Source organism: Symphalangus syndactylus, chromosome 6 (genome assembly GCF_028878055.3).
Source record: "Symphalangus syndactylus isolate Jambi chromosome 6, NHGRI_mSymSyn1-v2.1_pri, whole genome shotgun sequence".
In the NCBI taxonomy this organism is placed as follows: domain Eukaryota; kingdom Metazoa; phylum Chordata; class Mammalia; order Primates; family Hylobatidae; genus Symphalangus; species Symphalangus syndactylus.
In genome coordinates this window covers 41,566,953-41,587,979 of record NC_072428.2, presented here as the reverse complement: position 1 = coordinate 41,587,979, position 21,027 = coordinate 41,566,953, and the positions used below count along the sequence as shown (strand labels likewise).

At 39.8% G+C, this 21,027-nt stretch overlaps 2 protein-coding genes across 7 annotated transcripts in view; one reads left to right on the top strand and one right to left on the bottom strand.

Annotated features, from left to right (window-relative positions):
• PSMA1 (proteasome 20S subunit alpha 1) overlaps positions 1 to 13,081 on the bottom strand; it is a 139,753-nt gene extending 126,672 nt beyond the window's left edge. The window contains exon 1 of the mRNA XM_055282341.2: positions 12,863 to 13,081. The gene's annotated coding sequence lies outside the window, so the exon portion shown is untranslated. The remainder of the gene's footprint in view (positions 1 to 12,862) is intronic.
• An 8-nt stretch (positions 13,082 to 13,089) lies between these two features.
• The window catches only part of PDE3B (phosphodiesterase 3B), a 231,252-nt gene continuing 223,314 nt past the window's right edge, over positions 13,090 to 21,027 (top strand). For 3 of the 6 annotated variants that reach the window (XM_055282325.2, XM_055282323.2, XM_063641063.1), the window contains exon 1: positions 13,484 to 14,461. In XM_055282325.2, coding sequence (XP_055138300.1) covers positions 13,484 to 14,461 — 978 coding nt within the window. Of the gene's footprint in view, positions 14,462 to 21,027 lie in introns of all 6 variants that reach the window. The other 3 variants (XM_055282322.2, XM_055282324.2, XM_063641062.1) reach the window with 3 other exon arrangements.

The window sequence follows — 21,027 nt, the reverse complement described above, 5'->3', positions numbered from 1 at the left end:
CACCACAAGGTAAGCTACCATTACTTGCCAAGGTGATAGCTGAGGGTTGAGAGGACTTGAAATAGATAATAGAGGTGGGAGAGGTTAAGTACCTTGTAGCAGTCTCAAGCCCAACTGCAGTAATGGGGCTCCAGTTCATCTCACTAACTTCCTTCTAAGTTTTCTCTCAGGAAGAAAAGCCCATAGGAAACACGGAGGATATGTTCCCTAAATTTGCACAGAGAAGCAGATCTGTCCAGAGAAAGAGGTGGACTGTGGCAATCAAGAAAATTTGTCATTCAGCCTGGGCGTGGTAGCTCACGCCTGTAATCCCAGCATTTTGGAAGCCAAGGAGGCAGATCACCTGAAGTCAGGAGTTTGAGACCAGTCTGGCCAACATGGTGAAACCCTATCTCTACCAAAAATACAAAATTAGCTGGGCGTGGTGGCGTGTGCTTGTAATCCCAGCTACTTGGGAGGCTGAGGTAGGAGAATCACTTGAACTCGGGAGGCAGAGGTTGCAGTGAGCTGAGATCACGCCAGTGCACTCCAGCCTGGGCAAAAAGAGCGAAACTCTGTCTCAAAAAAGAAAATTTGTCACTCAAATCTTCTGCTATAGGGAGCATAATTGACTACTGGACCCTTACTCTTCTGGATCCACCCGTTTCTGTACTGAGGCAATACTTCTTTTGGGCTTCTCCTAGTCAATAACAGCAGGGGTATAATGTAGGCCCATTCCTGTGAGATGAGGGACTCCTTTTAACAGGAGACTTTGGCTTGAGGACTCCACATTGGCCTGGTTGACACTTTCTTAGAATGATGCTGTAGTATAAGGCTCTTTCTACCTAATCCTCCTTCCTTTCCCTATTGTGAGACTTGCATCACAGTCTGAAGACTCTCTCCATTTCCTCTGGCTATCTTCCATTTATCTTTCATAGGCATTTTCCACAATAAGTCACTTGCACATCTAATTCTGTTTTGGCATTTGTTTCTCAGAGGATACAAACTAACACAATGCCACCAGGGAACAAGACCTTAGCTAACAATAAAATGGTAGGGTATGAAGAAGACAGACTTAGAATCTACCTCCTGTACTGGATCTACAGAAATGTAGTATACAATGTTGACTGTGTTCTATGAACTGTTTTCTGCAAATGCCAATTCAAAAAACGTTATTTTTGCTAACTTAAAGAGGAAGTGCTGGAAAATAAAATGAAAGTAAAGGAATCACTTCCTCTATCTCTAACTGTTCTTTCACTTTTTTTTCCCTATTTACAGTTTTTATTATTACTTAAGTGATAATCTTTTGTACAGTCTGGCAGTCTACAAATTTATAACACTTGGCATTTGAGCAAAACACTACTAGAAAATCACTCAAAAGTGTGTGCCCTGAAGGAGCAAAAGCATAATCTTAATTGATATAAATGAGACCATTTTGTTACTGCCTAGTCAATTGTTTGAAAAGAGAACTGAACATTAGGAATCTTGTACCGTATTCTTATCTTATCTATGCTATTACTGTTTTGGCACATCTCTTAAATTCTTGAAACCGTATCTTACGTAACTAGAAAATCAAGTAAAGGTATTTACTCTCTAGAGCTAAAGAAAGACATACCCTTAGATGGGTCTTTTATATATTAATCATACTTCATGATGTGTGTGCACGCACATGCATGTGAGTGTGATGTAGAAAAAATCAGCGTAAGATTTGGAGTAAGGAGACCTGAACTCAGCTCTACAACTTGTAAGAAACCTGGGCAAGTCCTATTGCCTTATTGAATTTTGGTTACCCTGTAGGCTGTTGCAAAGTTCAAGTGTAACAGAGCATACGAAAAAGCTTTGTAAATTATAAAATGCCATATAAATGTGAATTTTTATGATAGCGATGATAATTAGGGATCTTCTTTAGGACAGCTCCTGATATATGACAGATGTAAATAGCTTAGGATAAGCAGGAAGTTAATTTAACTCACTGTATTACTCTACTAGGGCTTCCATAACAAAACATGACAGATTGGGGAGCTTAAACAACAGAACTTTATTTTATCACAGTTCTGGAGGCTAGAAAGTCTAGAAGTTCAAGATCAAGGTGCTGGCAGGGTTGGTTTCTCCTGAGGCCTCTCTCCTTAGCTTTCAGATAGCCTCCTTCTTGCTGTGTCTTCATAAGTTTTTTTTCTCCATCCCTGGTGTCTCTTCCTCTTCTTATAAGGACATTAGTCATATTGGATTAGTGCCCCACCATTAGGACTTAATTTAACCTTAATTACCTCTTTAAAGGCCCCATTTCCTAATACAGACACACTGGGGTTAGGGTTTCAACATTCAAATTTTGAATGAACACAATTTAGTCCATAACACTCATCATTAAGTACGTTCAAATCCATTCCAGGGTCTATTCGAAACTATGCTGGTCTACCTCAGGATAATGTGGTTCCTAGACCTCCTGCCTCAGGGTTACTTGAGGTGCTTGGTAGAAATGCAGATTCCTCAGTCCCATCTCGGGTTTAATGAATCAGAATCTCTGGGGTTAGCATTCAGCAACTGCATTTTTATCATCTGGGTAAAAGTTATCTGGATGGTTCTTGTGTACCAAAGTTTAACAATTACTGTTATAATGGAAAGCACATAGAGCTTTGGAGTCCCATGGCCTAGGTTCAAATCCTGGCTCCACCAACTACTAGGTGTGTAATCTTTGACAAATTACTTAATCTTTCTGCCCTACAAATTACTTAATCTCAATTGTCCCATGTGTTGTAAAAATGAGGATTATTATTTCTGCCGGCAGATTGTTGTGAGGATGAGAGTAAGAGGCTTAGAGGACCTCACGTGCTGTAGTTGCTTCATAATATTTTTATTGTTATCATTCTCATACATTATATTCTGATAAAACAATGATTCCATGAACACTTTCATTTTTATGCCTTTTTTCTTCCTTGCAATGCCATCCTCTCTTATATCTAAATCCTATCCATCCTTTAAGACAGATTTTAAATCTCATCTACTTTATGTCACCCTTCCTGATCCTCACTGCAATTTGGCTATCTTTTAGGACAGGGGTCCTCAACCCCCAGACTGGTACTGGTCCATGGCCTGTTAGGAACCAGGCTGCACAACAGGAGGTGAGTGGCAGGTGAGTTAGCCTTACCGCCTGAGCTCCACCTCCTATCAGATTAGCGGAGGCATTAGATTCTCATAGGAACACGAATACTTTTGTGAACTGCGCATGCAAGGGATCTAGGTTGCATGCTCCATCTAATGCCTGATGATCTGAGATGGAATAGTTTCATCCCGAAATCATCCCCCCCGGTCTGTGGAAAATTGTCTTCCACAAAACCAGTCATTGGTACCAAAAAGGTTGGGACTGCTGTTTCAGGATATTCCATTTTGTATTATAGTTATTTGTGTATGTCTTGTTCCCCACTGACCATTTACAACTGATTCTATCCCAACACTTGTACACATACACGCAACACACAAATGCATGCAACACACACTTTTCGAGGGTACCTAGGACAGGGCTTAAATTAATAAATATTTGCTGAATGGAATCAAAGGGGATATGTTTTTTGAAGGCGAAGATTCCAATTAATCCTTCGTAAAATTTGGGCTTTTTTTTTTTTTAAAGTGATTTTTTGTATTTTTTGTAGAGACAGGGTTTCACTATGTTGCCCAGGCTGGTCTTGAACTCCTGGCCCCAAGTTATTCTCCTAACTCAGCCTTCTGAAGTGCTGTGATTACAGGCATGAGCCACCGTGCATAGCCAAAATTCAGGCTTTCTATGCCCATGATACAAGAAGTAGTAGCTCCTGTTTTAGGGGCTGGTAGTATACAAGAAAATTTGAAACAGAATTTTGACAAATGTGAATGTATGTATGGAATAAAGCTAATATATCCCTTCATTCTCATATCCCAATAAGTAAACAGAACTGGAGCCTTTAGTTATTATTATGAATATGTGGCCAGAGAAACTTCCTGCAATGTGTACCTCTGGAAGAGTAAAGAGCTTGAGAGCGAGATTGATGAAGGATGAAGGAATTTTGATTGTTAGAGAAACTTGGAGCCCACAGTTTATTTTGAAACCATTTTTAGTAAAGATTTAGTCAGGTTCATTCCTATGAAGGTTTAGAAATGTCTGGTCTATTTTATAGCACAATAAAACCTCATGGTTTCCTGGTTGGTTGGTATTTGTTTAAAGAGAGTGGCTTGCTGGTCTGGACAACATTTGAGAGGCTATAATGAGAGGAAATCTGACGTAAACCATTTCACCTGTAAAAAGGAGGGTCTCTAAGGAATAAAATCAGCCATAGCCATGAAGTTTACTGGTTAAAGAGCCATAGTTTTGATTTGTTTGAAGTGTTGTTCATGTTAGAGTGGATGTTAGTGATCCTTTCAAACATGATTACACATCCCAAAACACAGTATTAAAATCTTGAATTTATATAAGGGTTCTTGTTATTTTTCACAGTTTGCACTTACATTTAATATAGTTACCAAAGCACCAAACCATGCTAGAGAGTTGTCACTGGGAACAGTCCAAGCATAATTCTAGTGAAGATTGATGTTAGGTTAAGAACCGGAGCGCTGCAGTTAATCCTGGTTATTTAGCAAGAAAACGACATAAAATACTCTTGCTTTTGCCTGAATTATCTGACTAGACATTAAAAAACTTCTGTAAATGTACAAGTCTTTATTTTGCTTTTCATTAGCAGATCTAGTTGTTTGTTTATTATTTCTGGAGCTGATAAAAATATAGTGATTTTAAACAAAGAATGTTGAACAAGATCATTTCAATGATCTTACCATCTGAATCTTCTCAAAAGGGAGATTTCTCACTGACTTCAAAGGGGTACGAGAAAAAAGGAAGCAGAATAAGATTGTATGACTCATTGAAGCCAGATAATAACTGTTTAGTTATTTTAACCTCTAAGAGCTATGCTAGACATTTATATTTGTTTCTGTATTATATAGAATCTGTAGCCTCACTGTCATAATTTTTACTCTTTTATTTGTAGGATACCACTATGAATACAAAATAAGTGTTGGTTTATCATATCTATTTCTAGAAGTGTAGGGAAGACTGTAGGTAGTATACCATTAAGGGGAATCCATTATTTTAAACTTATTTTTTTACACAGGAGAAAAGTTGGTATATGTGTACTTTATATTGTATCAATATACTCAAATTTTCTTTTTACACTAAAACTAACAAAATAATGATGAAACTAAAGGTACAGCTTTTTCCTGGCTAAACTTTCTAGAATGAAACTCTCTCTTCTTAATGTCAAAATAAGTATTAATTCATTCCTCAATCCACTGCAATCTGGCTTCTGCCCCAACTGTGGCAACTATTCCACATAAGGTTGACAACGAAACTTGTCATTGTCAGGTTTCATCGACATCCGTGGTTACTTTCCTGTCCTCATCTTTTTAGAATGTGGTATTTTTATGCTTTTTTGTCCCCCTTCTGGAAACTTCCTCATTTTGGTTTGTGACACCACTCCTGTCTGATTCTCTTTCTAGCTTTGCTACTTCCTTTTCAGTCATTCTTTTGAGCAATTCTTTAGTTCCTTGTCCCTTACATGTTGGTATTCCTGAGTTCAAAACAAATCCTCTTCTCTTCTCACACTATATACTCTCATAGGGGATATCTCTTTTTCTCCCAGGGTTCCACTTCTCCATATGTACTACAGGCTTCCAATCTATACCTGTAGCCCAGATTGTTTTCTTGAGCTTCAGACTCATACATCCAATGGCCAAGAAACATTCCCACTTGGATTCAATCTGTTCAAAAGGAAATCCATAATCTTTACTCTCAATTATTCCTCTAGTACTTAGTATCCTGTTCAATGGTTTCAAGATATTCTAGTCACCTAGGCTAGAGCTGGGGAACCCTCTTCACAGTCTACTTTTCTGCACATTCCAATTCTATGGAACTGATCTGAAAGTTTTATAGCTGTTATTAATTCAATTAGTTCTTCCTTTCCAAAGGGTACTACTGCCATTGCCTTACAGAACTTTATCTTTCATTTGGCCAATTATAATCGTTTCTTAAATGATTTTCCTAGCTTTAGTCTTACATTCTTTCAAACTAACCTTCATTCAATACTAGCATTAGGTTTTGAAAAACAATTAAATACAATAAAAATTGATCATGGCTTCTCCCTCCTTTAAAACTTTCAACAGTTCCTTACCACCTACAGAATAAAGTCCAGGTTTCTTAGAGTGGCCTATAGGGATTCCCATGATTTGGCTTCCACCTATCTATCCAGTCTCATTTTTTCCATTCCCATCTTCCCTCCCCCACAAATCATACCAATCTGTTTAAAGTTCCAGAAATGCCCATGATGTCTCATGCCTCCATGGCTTTGCAATACTGTTCTTTGTATGGAATACTCTCCCTCCTCCTTGTCCACCTGGGAAGCTCCTATTCTTCAATACCTAGTTTAGTATCTCTTCATCTGTGAACTACTCCATGTCCTATCACTGTACCTGGTAAGAACTCTGTTAGAGCATTTTGCACTGTACTGCATTTGTTTACTTATTTTCTCTTTTACCAAACTGAGGGCGGGGACTGTATCTCATTCATATTTGTACCTTTAGTATCTGAGTAGCGTCAAGTACATGCTGAATAAATGAATACATGTTTGCAAACATAAATCTTTTTTTGTCTTCCCTATGTTTAATGCTAATATGAATGAAATTGGTTACGGCTTAATTTTTTTTTTTCTGTTTCTCCATGTTACAACATACAGGCCCTAAATCAACATCTTTTCTGCAGAATGAGATCTAAGATATGTAGGGCCATGAAATTAAGATAATATTATGTATGCATTCCTTAAAATTTAATATATAAAACATATCTGCATTTATAGTAATTAGAACAGAGGCATTAACATCCCTGTAGCATTTGCTTTTTGATGAAAGAGAGCTAATTTATCTACTTGATTGTATAGTAAAAAGGCAGACTTAGTTGAATAAAATAATACTGAAAGTAAGGCTTAAAAAGAGTTGAACAGACAATATAATCTGGAGGTCTCCTTGGAAAAACTCAGAATTAACAGAGTCCTGTGAAGTCCTGAAGGGATGTGGGAGGGTAAGGAAAAGGATAGATGTAAGAAAAATAAACTAATTTACATTTACTAAGCATCTACTCATTGTTAGTTACCTTACACGTGTAATTTAATTTAATCCATAGTAACTCTTTAATAGGTAGACATTGTTATCCCCATTTCACAAATGAAGTAGGTAACATGAGACTTTAACCTCCAAGGTCATGTAGCTACAAATGATAACTAGATCAGAATGATGCTAAAGTTTCTTTCCTTCACATCATGCTGCCTGGACTTTCAAATGAAGTTCCCAGAGCTGCTGTGCTGCTGTGCGGCTGTGCGCAGCTTAGTAACACACACAAAGTCACATTATTTACTCCTATTTGCAATGATAATATGTAGGTGTTTCACTTAGCAGTTAATAGTAATATAACTGTAATTTATTTCTAATTCCATGCTTATTAAAAATTTTTTAAGAAAAGAATAGTCTTACACTTTTTGGTGATGCTAATGAACTAGATGAATCCTTTTGAGCTCCTCTTGCAAAACTGCATGAATACATTTTAAGTAGGCTTAGTGGAGAAACACACTTCTCTCTCTATCTATCTATCTATCTATCTATCTATATCTATATCTATATATATATATATTTTTTTTTTTTTTTTTTGGTGCGCTCTGTTTTATGGCTCCATTTGGAATCCAGAAATGACTGCTTTCTGGGGGAAAAGGCAGTTTGCTTTTGCTGCCTCCTGTAGATTGCTTGGCCTGGCAGTTTGTCACTTTCCTGGGCAAGTATCCAGTTTGTGGTAGTGAGGTGGTTTTGTGGCAGAACTCCACAATTAACCACAAGTTCAGTGTCAACGGTAGGCTGCCACCGTCGTGGCTGTGATCCTTCAGATCTGCTGGGATAGCCAGAGCTGAAGAAACTCCTGCTTGTCTAGGGAGGGAACAAGAAAACTTGGAAAGAGTCTGCATTGCTGTTTGTTGTTCAAGGTTCAGGTTTTAGATTTATAATAAAAAATCCAGGAAATTTCAGGGTAATTGTTACAGATTTAATACTTTTACCAATTGTTATATTTTAAAATTATAATAGTAAATTTGTGTCAGAGATACAATTGTTGCTCTGAAAACTTGAAGCGGAAAGAGGAAAATTCTTTTTTTTTTTTTTTTTTGAGACAGAGTCTCGCTCTGTCGCCCAGGCTGGAGTTCAGTGGCGCGATCTTGGCTCACTGCAGGCTCCGCCCCCTGGGGTTCACGCCATTCTCCTGCCTCAGCCTCCCGCATAGCTGGGACTACAGGCGCCCGCCACCATGCCCGGCTAATTTTTTGTATTTTTAGTAGAGACGGGGTTTCACCGTGTTAGGCAGGATGGTCTCGATCTCCTGACCTTGTGATCCGTCCCCCTCGGCCTCCCAAAGTGCTGGGATTACAGGCTTGAGCCACCGCGCCCGGCCGGAAAGAGGAAAATTCTTAAAGTACCAGAATATATGCTTTCACAGCCAAAGAATCCAGGTACTGTCACTTGAGTTAAATAAAAAATGACCCACACATCTCTGAAACATTTACTTTATGTTGAAAGTGAAATACGACATAAACATATGTGTAATTTTGTTTTTGTAAATCTAGGAAAAAGGGTTCTTTTAGTAATTTGGTGCAAATGAATGTTAAGAAAAATATTTTTAAATCACAATATGAAAAGTTTATTATATTCTATTTTAAGAGTTTTCTATTAAAATTCATTGACTAATAAAGCCAAAAATCAAAGGAAATACAGTTAAAGTCTGATTTATTAAAATAGTTTTGAGAAATATCAACACACTTGAAAAATTGTGAGGACTTGCTATAGGCTAAGTACTTGCTATAGGCATGAAGATTGAGCTAAGATTGAATAAGAGAGAATTCTTGTTTGAAGAATATATTGCAGAGGTAGCCATGTAAATAAGCAAATATGATAACAGAACATAAACCTTTATGTAACAAATAATAACAAACTCCTGTTCCATTAGTAGGGCCACACCATCTCTGTAGTTCCATCATACCTTACACTGAAGCCATAGGATACTTGAGTTATCCAAATGCACTATAGTTGCATTCCTCCAGATTTTTGCACTGCTTGTTTCCTTTGCCCAGATTATCTTTTCTCCTTACTTTACTTAGGTAACTTATATTCACCTTTTAATATCAAGCCTAGAAATCACTTCCTCTGAGTCCTCCAGAGCATTACTCCTTACCTGCTACTCCTACTGTAGTCTGGGCTCCTGAGATCTCAGAGTACACTGAGGATTATTACCTCTGTATCACAGCTCCTGTTACAACAGGCTGTAATAGTCTTCTTGCTGTCTTGCTTTCATTAGACTAAGGAACCACATCTTCACCATTATATCTTTGTCATCTAGCACAGTGTCCAGCACACCGGGCACAGAATAAATACTAAATGAATGAATGCATTCATTAATGGAGATAGATTAAATGCTGGTGGAGGGGGGATGGTACGTAGGAGAACTGAAGAAGTAAAAGAAGTTAGGGAATACAATACAGAGATGAAAGAGAGAGGTCAGGGGAAAGAGGAGAGAGATCAGAAGACAGCCATCTGGACAGATGCTGGGGAGAGAAAGGAGGAAGACTGTAAGAGAGAGAAATGGAACTAGAAGAATGAGAAACTGAGAACAAGCTGAAACAACTACACAGTGGGGGCACCCTAGAAGAAAATTATTTCTTCTTTTTTAATAGTCCTAACACATTGTTCTCAACAGTTCTTAATCACATATTTATTCTTTTGTGCTATTTAATAGTCTATGTGCAGACTTTCTATCTCCCAGATAAAGCTGCAGCTCGGAGAAAGCTCTGAAGGAACTGTTATAGTTTTCAAAAATGTTCTAAATAGCATTTAGTACAAATCTCGGCATATAGTGGGCACTAAATAGCTACTTGTTGAGAAGAACTAAAAGAGTGAGTCAAAATGAAGCTCAGATTCTGAGATGAGTATTAGCTGGAAGGAACATAGGTATTGTTAACATACTTGGGCAACAGAGTTGCCACTGCACACAGAAAACAATGATCATTTCTATGCTAGAGAAAAACTTGTCTGTTTTTATTTTTTAACATGAGGTTGTAAATGTTAATTATTTAATTCTTTGAAAAACATAAGGTTTTGTATGTATCTTCAGGGATGACTCTAGTTTTATAAATTTGGAATCTCAATGATACTGGTTAATTTACTGCCTATTTCTGAGTTTCTTTGATATTTAAAATGTGTCAGACCACTTTATCCTGAGAAATTAGAAAAAAAAGAAATACCCAGGGGCTTGAATTGTCCTAAAATGACTTGGGAGCGGGGCGGTAAGAGCCAGGATCCCATGTCATGGTAAACCAGGAGAGTGGAGAGATCCACTAAGGAGTGGAGAGATGATGGGTCAAAACGTGAGGGAAGGCACCTAATGTAGATGACGGCTTGATGGGTGCAGCAAACCACCATGGCACGTGTATACCTATGTAACAAACCTGTACATTCTGCACATGTATCCCAGAACTTAAAGTATAATAATAATTAAAGAAAAAAAAGACGTGAGGGAAGGCAAAGTCAGGTAAAATAAGGCTGGGGTAGAGTGCTGGGAAAAGTCAAAGGTATACTGTGACTTCATTTTTTTTTTCATGACAGATAATGGTCATAAATTCTTGAACCTAAAGAACTAAGTAATTTTATTGGTTGTTTAAGTTTGGCAAGGGAATAATTAAATAATCTGACCTCTAAGAAATGCGGCCTAGTAATAATCTTTGACAAAGACTGTAAACAGAGAAGGGAGTTGCTATAAACATAGCTAGCTCATTCTTTTTGTGCATATTTTTAGTTAAGTAAACTTCTGATGGTCTTTGGTTACGTCCTTACACTTTATTTTAGAATTCTCTCAGGTGCTAGGCTGGCCTTCAGAGGGATGCACTCCAACTATGGGTTATTGAAAGATTTGGGCTTGTAGCCTTATAAAAACCTGAATGACAGCTAAAAGAAGGCTAGAGAATTGAGAAGACGATTTTGTGAAGAGGGCTTTGGATTTTATTTTTCAGAAAACAGTCGTTTCATACAATCCCTTTATTTTTACTTGTCAACACTGAGAGTTTGGTTTAGTTTGGTAGTATAAATAATATTAAAGGTTGCTCTTGGCTCTTGCTCTTATTATATTATTGGTAATCTGAAAGGTGAGTCTTCAGGATGCCTATGTATTTTTGGCATACAGAAATCAGAGCTTTTTAAGACTAGAAAGGATTTCAAAGGTTATCTAAATTAATTGCTTCATTTCACATTTGAGAAGAACAAGGGCAGTAAAAGTTATAGGATTGCTTAATGGCAGGGTATGAATGGCTAGGCCCAGACAAAAACTCACAAAACTGGATTTCTACTCCTCTACCGTTTCCATGATCATGTGCCAATCCTACTTTAGATGACAACTTCAGATTAAATGCACACACACATACATGCATATGCACACACACACACACACACCTTTTAATCTGAATTTGTTCTAATTTTCAAATCAATTTATTTCCTATGGAATTTATAATGGGAATTTCAATAATGCTGGTGCTAGTTTTGTCACGCCCTTCTGTACAAACTCAAAATGTATCCATTGTTTTTTACTTTAATCTTCAACTGGTGGTAATGAGTTCTATGCACATCATGTAAAAACTATATTTGCTGAGTTTTGCTGAAATGAGCATTTTTTTTCTTTCAATCGTCATGAGGATAAAATGACCTTTTGAATTTTTATCTTTTAGAACAAGCATTTGGGTAATACATTAGATAAGGAAAAGCAAAGGAAAGGGAATTCTGGAACTTTTTCATTTTGGTTAAATTCTTGTGCTAATTTCTCAGTGCCTTTTGCTATGCATGTGAACTGTGACCATATACGAAAATGGTCTGTTTTAGGTCATGACTGTGGGCAGAGATTAATTGGTGAAAAATGGGCCTGTTTGTGGGATTTACCACACAGTAAGGTTTCTCATCTCCTTGGAAAAATGTGGACTTAGCTCTTTGAGAAATGCAGTCCGGTCATGAGGTTGAAGCGAGAGCTTAGGGAGAGAAATGCAGTTCACTCTCTAAGGCAGTTATGATTGGTTAGATTCCAGAGCAGTCCCTTTGGTGTAGCAAAGTTCTTTTCTTTTGGCTTTCAGGTCTGTGTTTCCTGATGTTGCTAGTTTCACCAGTACTTCACAGATAGCATCTTACTCGGCTTCCTTCAAGTCCTGCTGATCCAAACTGGGGAGTGGTCTTGGAGAGGATTCCTAGTTCTCCCCGCTCCCCCATCTAGAAAATGCTGTTACAGTGAAAAAGCCTTCAATTTGCAAAGACCAATTGCGACAGCAAATCTGTGCTGTGTGGAAGGGGATACAAGTTGCGAACCGGCTGGTATGTATGGCAAGGGTACAAAATGGAAGGCGAGACGTTAGTTCTTCGCCTGTGAAGATGGTTCTTGAGCAACACTCAAGAACGTGCACGTGGAGTGCTCCTAGAGTGCACTCCACGTGCACGTTCCTCCCTAAGAGCCACTGCAAGGATCCTGGGCCTGCTGCGTGGCCCAAGAATCCACGTTGCTTCTGAGGCCAGATCTAGCCACAGCGATTAGGGTTTCTTCGCCATGGCCTTGGTGGTGGCTGGCCCTCATCTGGTCACAGTCTGAAGACCCACCCTGAAAGGGGCTAAGGTTAGAGACAGCGCCCCTCCCCTCCCACCCTTAGCTCAGCATCCCCACTAAGCACACCCCTTGGGGACCACAAACGCCCTCTTTCCCGAAGACCTCAGTAGTGACCTGTGGGATTCCGGCTGGGTGTCTGTGACTTACCCTCAAAGAGAACTTGCACGCCTGGGGTCCCAGGATGGCGGGCCTGCCCCTCCCATCCGAAGATGACCTCGTCCTTCTCTTTCAGTCCCGGCCGGTCTTCTGACTGCCGCCGCCGCGCTTTCCTCGTCCTGGGCACGCTGGGTCGGCAGGGTCCCGGCTCGCGTCCCTGTTGGGCGGCCGCGGCGCGGGTGGCGGCGGGACAAGGCGCGAGCGCGCGCTGGGCGCGCGCCCGGCCGGGGCAGCCGCAGGGGAGGAGCGCCCGCCCGCCTCTCGCGCGCCCAACGGACCAGGCTGGGGCCGTGAGGTAACTGTTGGAGCCAGCGGAGCTGGGAAGCGACACCGAGTCTCCAGTCCCGAGAGGTGCCCGAGGGAAAAGGAGGCGGCAGCCAAACTGGTCCTGGAGAGAAGCCCCTTCCGCCACTCTCCTCAGCCAGCATGTCCCGGACTCCGCCGCTCCTCAGTCCGCTCGGTGGGGACCCCGGGCCGTGGCGGCCGGCGCAGCCCTGACGGGTTGCGAGCCAGGGGGCGCCCCGAACGTGGAGGCTGGGGTCTGGGAGCACGAGCGGCCGCTGCGGTACGAGCGGAGTGTGCTGAGTCCCGTGGCCACCCCCGGCCCCAGCCATGAGGAGGGACGAGCGAGACGCCAAAGCCATGCGGTCCCTGCAGCCGCCGGATGGGGCCGGCTCGTCTCCCGAGAGTCTGAGGAACGGCTACGTGAAGAGCTGCGTGAGCCCCTTGCGGCAGGACCCTCCGCGCGGCTTCTTCTTCCACCTCTGCCGCTTCTGCAACGTGGAGCTGCGGCCGCCGCCGGCCTCCCCCCAGCAGCCGCGGCACGGCTCCCCCTTCTGCCGGGCGCGCCTCTCGCTGGGCGCCCTGGCTGCCTTTGTCCTCGCCGTGCTGCTGGGCGCGGAACCCCAGAGCTGGGCTGCCGGGGCCGCCTGGCTGCGGACGCTGCTGAGCGTGTGTTCGCACAGCCTCAGCCCCCTCTTCAGCATCGCCTGTGCCTTCTTCTTCCTCACCTGCTTCCTCACCCGGACCAAGCGGGGACCCGGCCCGGGCCAGAGCGGCGGCTCCTGGTGGCTGCTGGCGCTGCCCGCCTGCTGTTACCTGGGGGACTTCTTGGTGTGGCAGTGGTGGTCTTGGCCTTGGGGGAATGGCGACGCAGGGTCCGCGGCCCCGCACACGCCCCCGGAGGCGGCGGCGGGCAGGTTGCTGCTGGTGCTCAGCTGCGTGGGGCTGCTGCTGACGCTCGCGCATCCGCTGCGACTCCGGCACTGCATCCTGGTGCTGCTCCTGGCCAGCTTCGTCTGGTGGGTCTCCTTCACCAGCCTCGGGTCGCTGCCCTCCGCCCTCAGGCCGCTGCTCTCCGGCCTGGTGGGGGGCGCTGGCTGCCTGCTGGCCCTGGGGTTGGATCACTTCTTTCAAATCAGGGAAGCGCCTCTTCATCCTCGGCTGTCCAGTGCCACCGAAGAAAAAGTGCCTGTGATCCGACCCCGGAGGAGGTCCAGCTGCGTGTCGTTAGGAGAAACTGCAGCCAGTTACTATGGCAGTTGCAAAATATTCAGGAGACCTTCATTGCCTTGTATTTCCAGAGAACAGGTATGTTAGCTGGAAGGCGAGGTCTGGGACGCGAGCGGGTTCGGGTTTACCGCTGCAGTTGCCGAGTTGAATTCGCTTATTTGAAAGCATGTTAACTTTCTAAATGGAAAAAGGGTGTGTGTGGGGGGAGGGGAGGGAGGAAGGGGGAGGAAATGTTTTATTCTGGAAAGGATTCTTAAAATACAGGAAGTCTTTTAAAAATGCAGAAGCAAGTACCTTTTGTCATTGAATAGAAATCAAATAGCCCGCTAATCACATGGCACTGTTTAAGGACTGTATATGCAATAGATGAGTTTGCAGAAGAATGAGGTGAATCATTTGTGGTTGAATAGATTGACTACTCCTGCTTTTGGCATACTCTGATGTGTGCCTTTTTGGTGCCATTTATCTGTTTGCTGTTATAATGATGCCTACCCAAGGATAACATACAGCCTTTAGAATGAGAGGATACATCAGTCAGTTTTAATCAGTGTGGTTTCGTTATTGAAAATCGAGAGCAAAAATCTGAGATTTTATCGTTACAAGACATGAGCTTTGCAAATGCGAGTAATTTAGATGAAAAGACAGCAGTATAGGTGAATATAATATTTTACAGATTAATTCAATGTTCTTTGTATTTGTTGCATAATTAGGAGACTGTTTTAACAGTTTAAACTTTAAACTTGGTAATTCCTGGAAAGACGCCAAAAGCATTTCTATTTTTTCACCATAGGTTTACATATTTTTGTTTTTTTAAAAGGGATTGAAATCATTAGCAAATGAGTTTATATCTTTATATAGTATTGGAAAATCTACCTGTTCTACATCACCAAGAAACTTAATAAGTATAGTTACTATTATTGAGCATTTATGAAGTGCAAAACATTTTACACATACTGTCTCAAATCCTCACAAGAACGGTGTTTGGCTGGTGCCATTAACCTCTAGAGATGAGAAATCTAGGCTTACAGAGGTAACACGGCTTCACATGTCTAGTAAGTGGTAGTTCTGGGATTTGATTAGATTTTTCAGTTTTCAATGCTGTGTTCTGCACGACTAACTTGTACGTTTAGTGGTTTTAAGTAGGAGAGTAAGAGCGTACACCATAGGTTTTTCTGAATTTTTGGATTACTGATATGCTTTACACTGGGAGCCAATATGTTGGAGACAAAAGTTTCTTGTCCTTAATGCGTTTGATGCATTCTTCTCTCTTATTTTCTGTTCTCTTCCTTCACTTATTGTCTGTCTTCTCTTCGAAATAATCTCCAAGCTACTACATTGGTTTTATAACATGTTGAACACTGATCTGTAGTGTTCCAGTGACACAATACTTTGCTTCTTGAATTGGCTTCAGAGGCCACTTCTGTGGTCAACCACTTGAAAAAGTTTTGTTATGCCTTTTGTTTTCTCAGTTTACTACCAGTGATAATAGATAGTACTTCAGGAAAATGTGTGTCGGAAGAAAAATTGTTTTGAGAGGATTTATTATGGAACAAAGTAGTATCAACTATTTTCATAGAATGGAATTAGTATTTGAATTTTGACCAAATGTGAACAAATTGCATTTTTTAACACTGGAAAATTGTTTTAGCAGTTTCATCACTTTTGTGGGCAATTTTCCTGAACTTAACAGTTACAGTTTAACATATTTTAATTGTAATTTGTTGGTGCGGTAATTCTGTCTGTCCTCTTGTAAGTGGAAAATTTCTAGGCTTCTTAATCCTAGTGTGGTGCTCTTTCCATCACAGCATAGCTATATATGTATATAGCTATACCAGGTAGCTTCAATTATTGTTTATATTAGAGGAAAATACAATTTGTGCTTCTAAAAAGATTGTATTTTCTTAGTGCAGAAAACCCTGATTCACATTCCACTTTTAATAGGAACATTTTTGCACACTTAAAGTGTATGTGAATAGTTCAGGGTTTATACATGCCTACCTAATATTCAGTGTCTACAAAATAATTCTATTTTGACATTACTAGAAAAGGGTATTTTTAACTTAGCAGATACTGTCATAACAAGAATTTTTATTTATGCTTGTTCCCGAAGTCTAACAGTGGATTTGTGCTTTTTGTTTGCATATATATTATGTTAAATATATTTAGAGGAAATCAGTACTTTTATGGAAGTAAAAGTTCAGGAGATTTTCTAATTTTCAAAGTGTCGTATATGACAATGGTAAAAACACTTGCTTGTTTCAGAAAGTGAAGGAAGATGAAAAGATTTTAGATAGGACCTGACATAGGAGAAAATGTCCTGGATTCATAGGCAGAGGATTGAGGAGTCTTGGCTTAACTGTTTAATTTTGAAAAGTCAGTGAACCTTTCTGAATCTTAGTATCTTGTCAAATTAAAGGATCCTAGTAGATGAATTCTGTAATACCTTCTAATTCTAAAATTAAATTATATAATACCTTCGAATTCTAAAATTAAATTCTTTTTGTTTACACTTTTGGTAAGGTAGAAATAAAAATAAAATAAGATGTCACAAACTAGTAATTCTTGAAGTTTTACTTAAATGTTGAATGTTGACCTTGCTAACCTATACTTTCCAAGGTATAATAATTGAAAAAGATGAGCAAATATCCTATATATTTTGGATATGACTTTAAAAAAGTATACGGGGGTTCATTTATAGGATGGTAACAAAATTACTACATGTTCATTTCTTTAAGAATTTAAACATTTTTATTAACCTCTTTGAAAGCCACTTAAACTTCTATCAATAGAAATGTTTTTAATTGTAGAATAATAGATTTAAAGTAGTTTTTAACTTTTGGGATGTTATATTACTGTGTTGAAAAATAATGGCATGTTTGTAAAACATTTGATTTTATAATTAGATTTATAATATTTGATTTAAATGCTATATATGTGTCAGTTCAGTTCTTAACTAAGGTTTTTTTTTTGTTTTTTTTTTGGCAAAGCAGTTAGAGATTTGAAGCCCAGTAAATCTAGTTACTGTTAATGGTGTTCTGCTTTGGTGGGTTAATGGAAAGAAGCACTGAGTTTGTAGTCTTATCTGCCAAGAATCAGCAGAAACTAATAGGAAGTTTAAAAAAATCAGTCGCATGCATGGAAGCTTTAATCAGAATTAAACAAGCTACATTTCTATGCCATTTTAATTGCATATTCTACAGTGCAATTTTCAGCTTTTCAATGAGATCACTTCGTGTTTGACTAGGTAAATACAAGGTTTCGAAAGGCATAAGTTAGTGTGTGAGATATTTTTCTATACCTTTAATGCTAAGTGCTTTCTAAATGGTTAGGTAAATATTTAAAAATTCCGTGGCCCTAATGCCCATAAATATTACTTAAAGTGTTAATTTTATTTGAAAAAGGTATACATATGTAGTGTGAGAACTTAAAAAAGAGCGTTTTTTTTAAAGTTGTGATTATTTACTCACCTAAGGAATTTGCAAGGCATAATTCCCTGTTAATTTCTTTAAGAATACTGTAGTATTTGTGAAATTTATTTTATGGCTTCAATGAGTGAGTGTTTTATTCCAATTTCATGTTACTATTTTGTGGTAAAATATCAGCCTACATAATAATTTTATACTTTATTTTGTAAATGTAGTATGTACTCTGCCATGAGTGTTATTTTTCAAAAACACAGATTTGATAGAGTCGCTCTGTTTTAAAAATCTCTTATGGCTTTTCATTGTCCACAGGATACTGTTCATGCCCTTGACCCTTGCTTGCAAAGTCCTTCATAATCTGCACTTTGCCATTTTTTGTTTTATTTTTTTAAAAAGCATTTTATTACTAATGGGACACTCCCTCTCCACATACATTCTAGCTATTTGAGGGCTGCTTCTTGTTATTGACATTGTGGATTTTTCTCTTTTGATTTTAACATCTCCATTTGTTGAAATCTCCTTTAAGGAACAAATAAGATTAGGCAGACTTTAGACAGTACACTGATACTCAAATTTATATATAACCTGAGAACAAAACTTCATTATAGCAGAATGGGCCATATTTAAAAATAAAAGTTGACAAACCATGTGAAGCAGTGCTGATGAGTATTTTCATTATAGTGCATTAGATTGTCACATCTCCATAATTTGTTTTTATACACTTAGTAGAAGGTAACCATAAGTAAAACCATAAAGTTTGTTTTTCATTGTCATCAGACTCTATCCTCCTCAGTGGCAGGCCCTTCTCTCATTCTTTCTCTTTTCCCTTTCAATTACCAAGTCAGCTTATTTCCCTAGCACACTCTTCTGCCTTCTGTACCCCATTCAAAGCAAAAATTTTTACATGCCGAAAAAGCCTATTTCAGTATAAATGTTGGTATAGATATATAAAATACAGGACAGGTTCAGAGTTTATCTAATTGAAATCTGCTCATTATATATTGTACAAGGAAAATAAATTGAACTCCAGAGAGATAAAAATACTGGCTGAGGGTTATTCTGTGAGATATTTGGAAAATGAGGACTAGAACCTAGGTCTTTACTCCTAGTCCACTTTTACTTTCCACAAGGAGCATATATACTTCCCATCATAGCTTTCCAAGGCTGTACTTAATTTTGCCAGGTATCTCCGATTATGTGAAAAAAAGCAGTGTCTCTGGTTAAAGGAGGTAGGCGAGAAGTGAGAGAGAGTCAGCTAAGAGGGACTCTTGAAAATTGCATAGTTTATAATGACCTTGATGACAAACTTCTGATACAGTTATTTCAGAGTAATTTGTAAGGATGCAGCTGGTCTCAAACTCATAACCTACATAACATTTATTATGTTGAAGACAGGGGAGGGTCAAAAGGATAGGAAGAATGGAAGTGAACTGACTATTGCCTGCTTGGCTTAAAGGCATTCAGTTTAAACAAAAGAAACTGAAAAACTGTTAGCTAAACAACATTTTGGAAGAACTGGGTTCTGTCTGTGGGTGGTCCCTGACAGTTTATAACATTGAGTTGTTGTTCACCTTGTTATTTACAAGCTGATCTGCGCTCATTTAGGTTGTTGTTATAAGGCTGTTCTTAGAACTTGGGGCAGAAGAGTGTATCTCCCACTGTTTTTTTTTTTTTTTTTCTTTTACAACCAAGAACTTTCCTTCTGGCATTGATTTACCTAGCAGATAACTTTACAGATTTCTTCTCTTCCATCTGCCACAGTACGTTGTTTGGCCACGTCTTCCTTACATTTCATACAACTTGCATTCAGCAATTTTTTTTTTTTTTTTTTTTGAGACAGGGTCTCACTCTGTTGCCCAGGCTAGGGTGCAGTGATGTGCAGTCTTGCCTCACTGAAAACTCTGCCTTACAGGCTCAAGTAATCCTCCCACCTCAGCCTACTGAGTAGGTGGGATTGCAATGCGTGCCACCATGCCCAGCTAATTTTTGTATCTTTTTTTTTTTTTTTTTTTTGTAGAGAAGGGGTTTTGCTATGTTGCCCAGGCATGTCTCAAACTCCTGGGCTCTAGCGATCTGCCCATCTTGGCCAAAGATGTCCACATTTGAGAATGTGTTACCTTACGTGGCAAAATGGACTTTGGGGATGGGTTTAAGGATTTTGAGATGAAGAGATTATCCAGGATTATCTGAGTGGGTGCAGTGTAATCATGAGGGTCCTTAAAAAGTAGAAGAGAGAGGCAGAAGAGATCAGAGAAGATTTGACAGTGGAAGCAGGGTTGGAGTAATACAGTGTGATACACATCCACCCTCGGGAGGCTGAGGCCGGAGAATGGCTTGAACCCGGGAGGCGGAGCTTGCAGTGAGCCAAGATCACTCAACCCATCTTTGCTAGCTTTGGTGATGAAAGAAGGGGACCCTGAGCCAAGGAAAGAGGCAGCCTCTAAGAAGATGAAGAAGGTAAGGAAGTAGATTTTTTCCCTAGAGCTCCCAGAAAGTATTGAAGCCCCACCAGCACCTTGGTTTAGCTTAGTGAGACCTATATCAGACTTCTGACTTGCAGACCTATAAGATACATTTGTGTTATTTTATGCCTTTGAATTTGCGATAATTTGTTACAGGAGCATATTAGTTTGCTAGGGCTGCCATGACAAAGTACCACAAACTAGGTGGCTTGAACAGCAGAAATAAATTGTCTCACAGTTCTGGAGGCCAGAAGTCCAAGATCAAGTTATCTCCAGGGTTGGTTCCTTTTGAAGGCTGTGAGGGAGAATCTGTTCCATGTCTTTCTCCTAGCTTCTGGTGGTTTACTGGCAGTCTTTGGCTTGTAGATGCATCATGCTGATCTCATTCTTCACCTTCGCATGGCATTCTCCCTGTATGTTCACATAGTCTTTCCCTGTATCTGTCTTTGTTTCCAAATTTTCTAATTTTCTAAGGATCCAGGTCATATTGGATTGGGGTCCACCCTGATTATCCCTGTAGAGACCTTATTTCCTAATAAGATTACATTCTGAGGTACTGAGGATTAGGACTCAACGTATTTTTTTGGGGCGATACAATTCAACCCATGTAGGTAGAAACAGAAAACTAAAGCTGTGTAAAATTGAATTGTTTTTCAAAACGGATGCTGAATATAAATTGATGCATTTAGATTTTTGCTAGCAGTGAGTAAGAATGCCCCTGGATCCACAATCTTATCAGCCAGTGCTTCCTATTTACTGA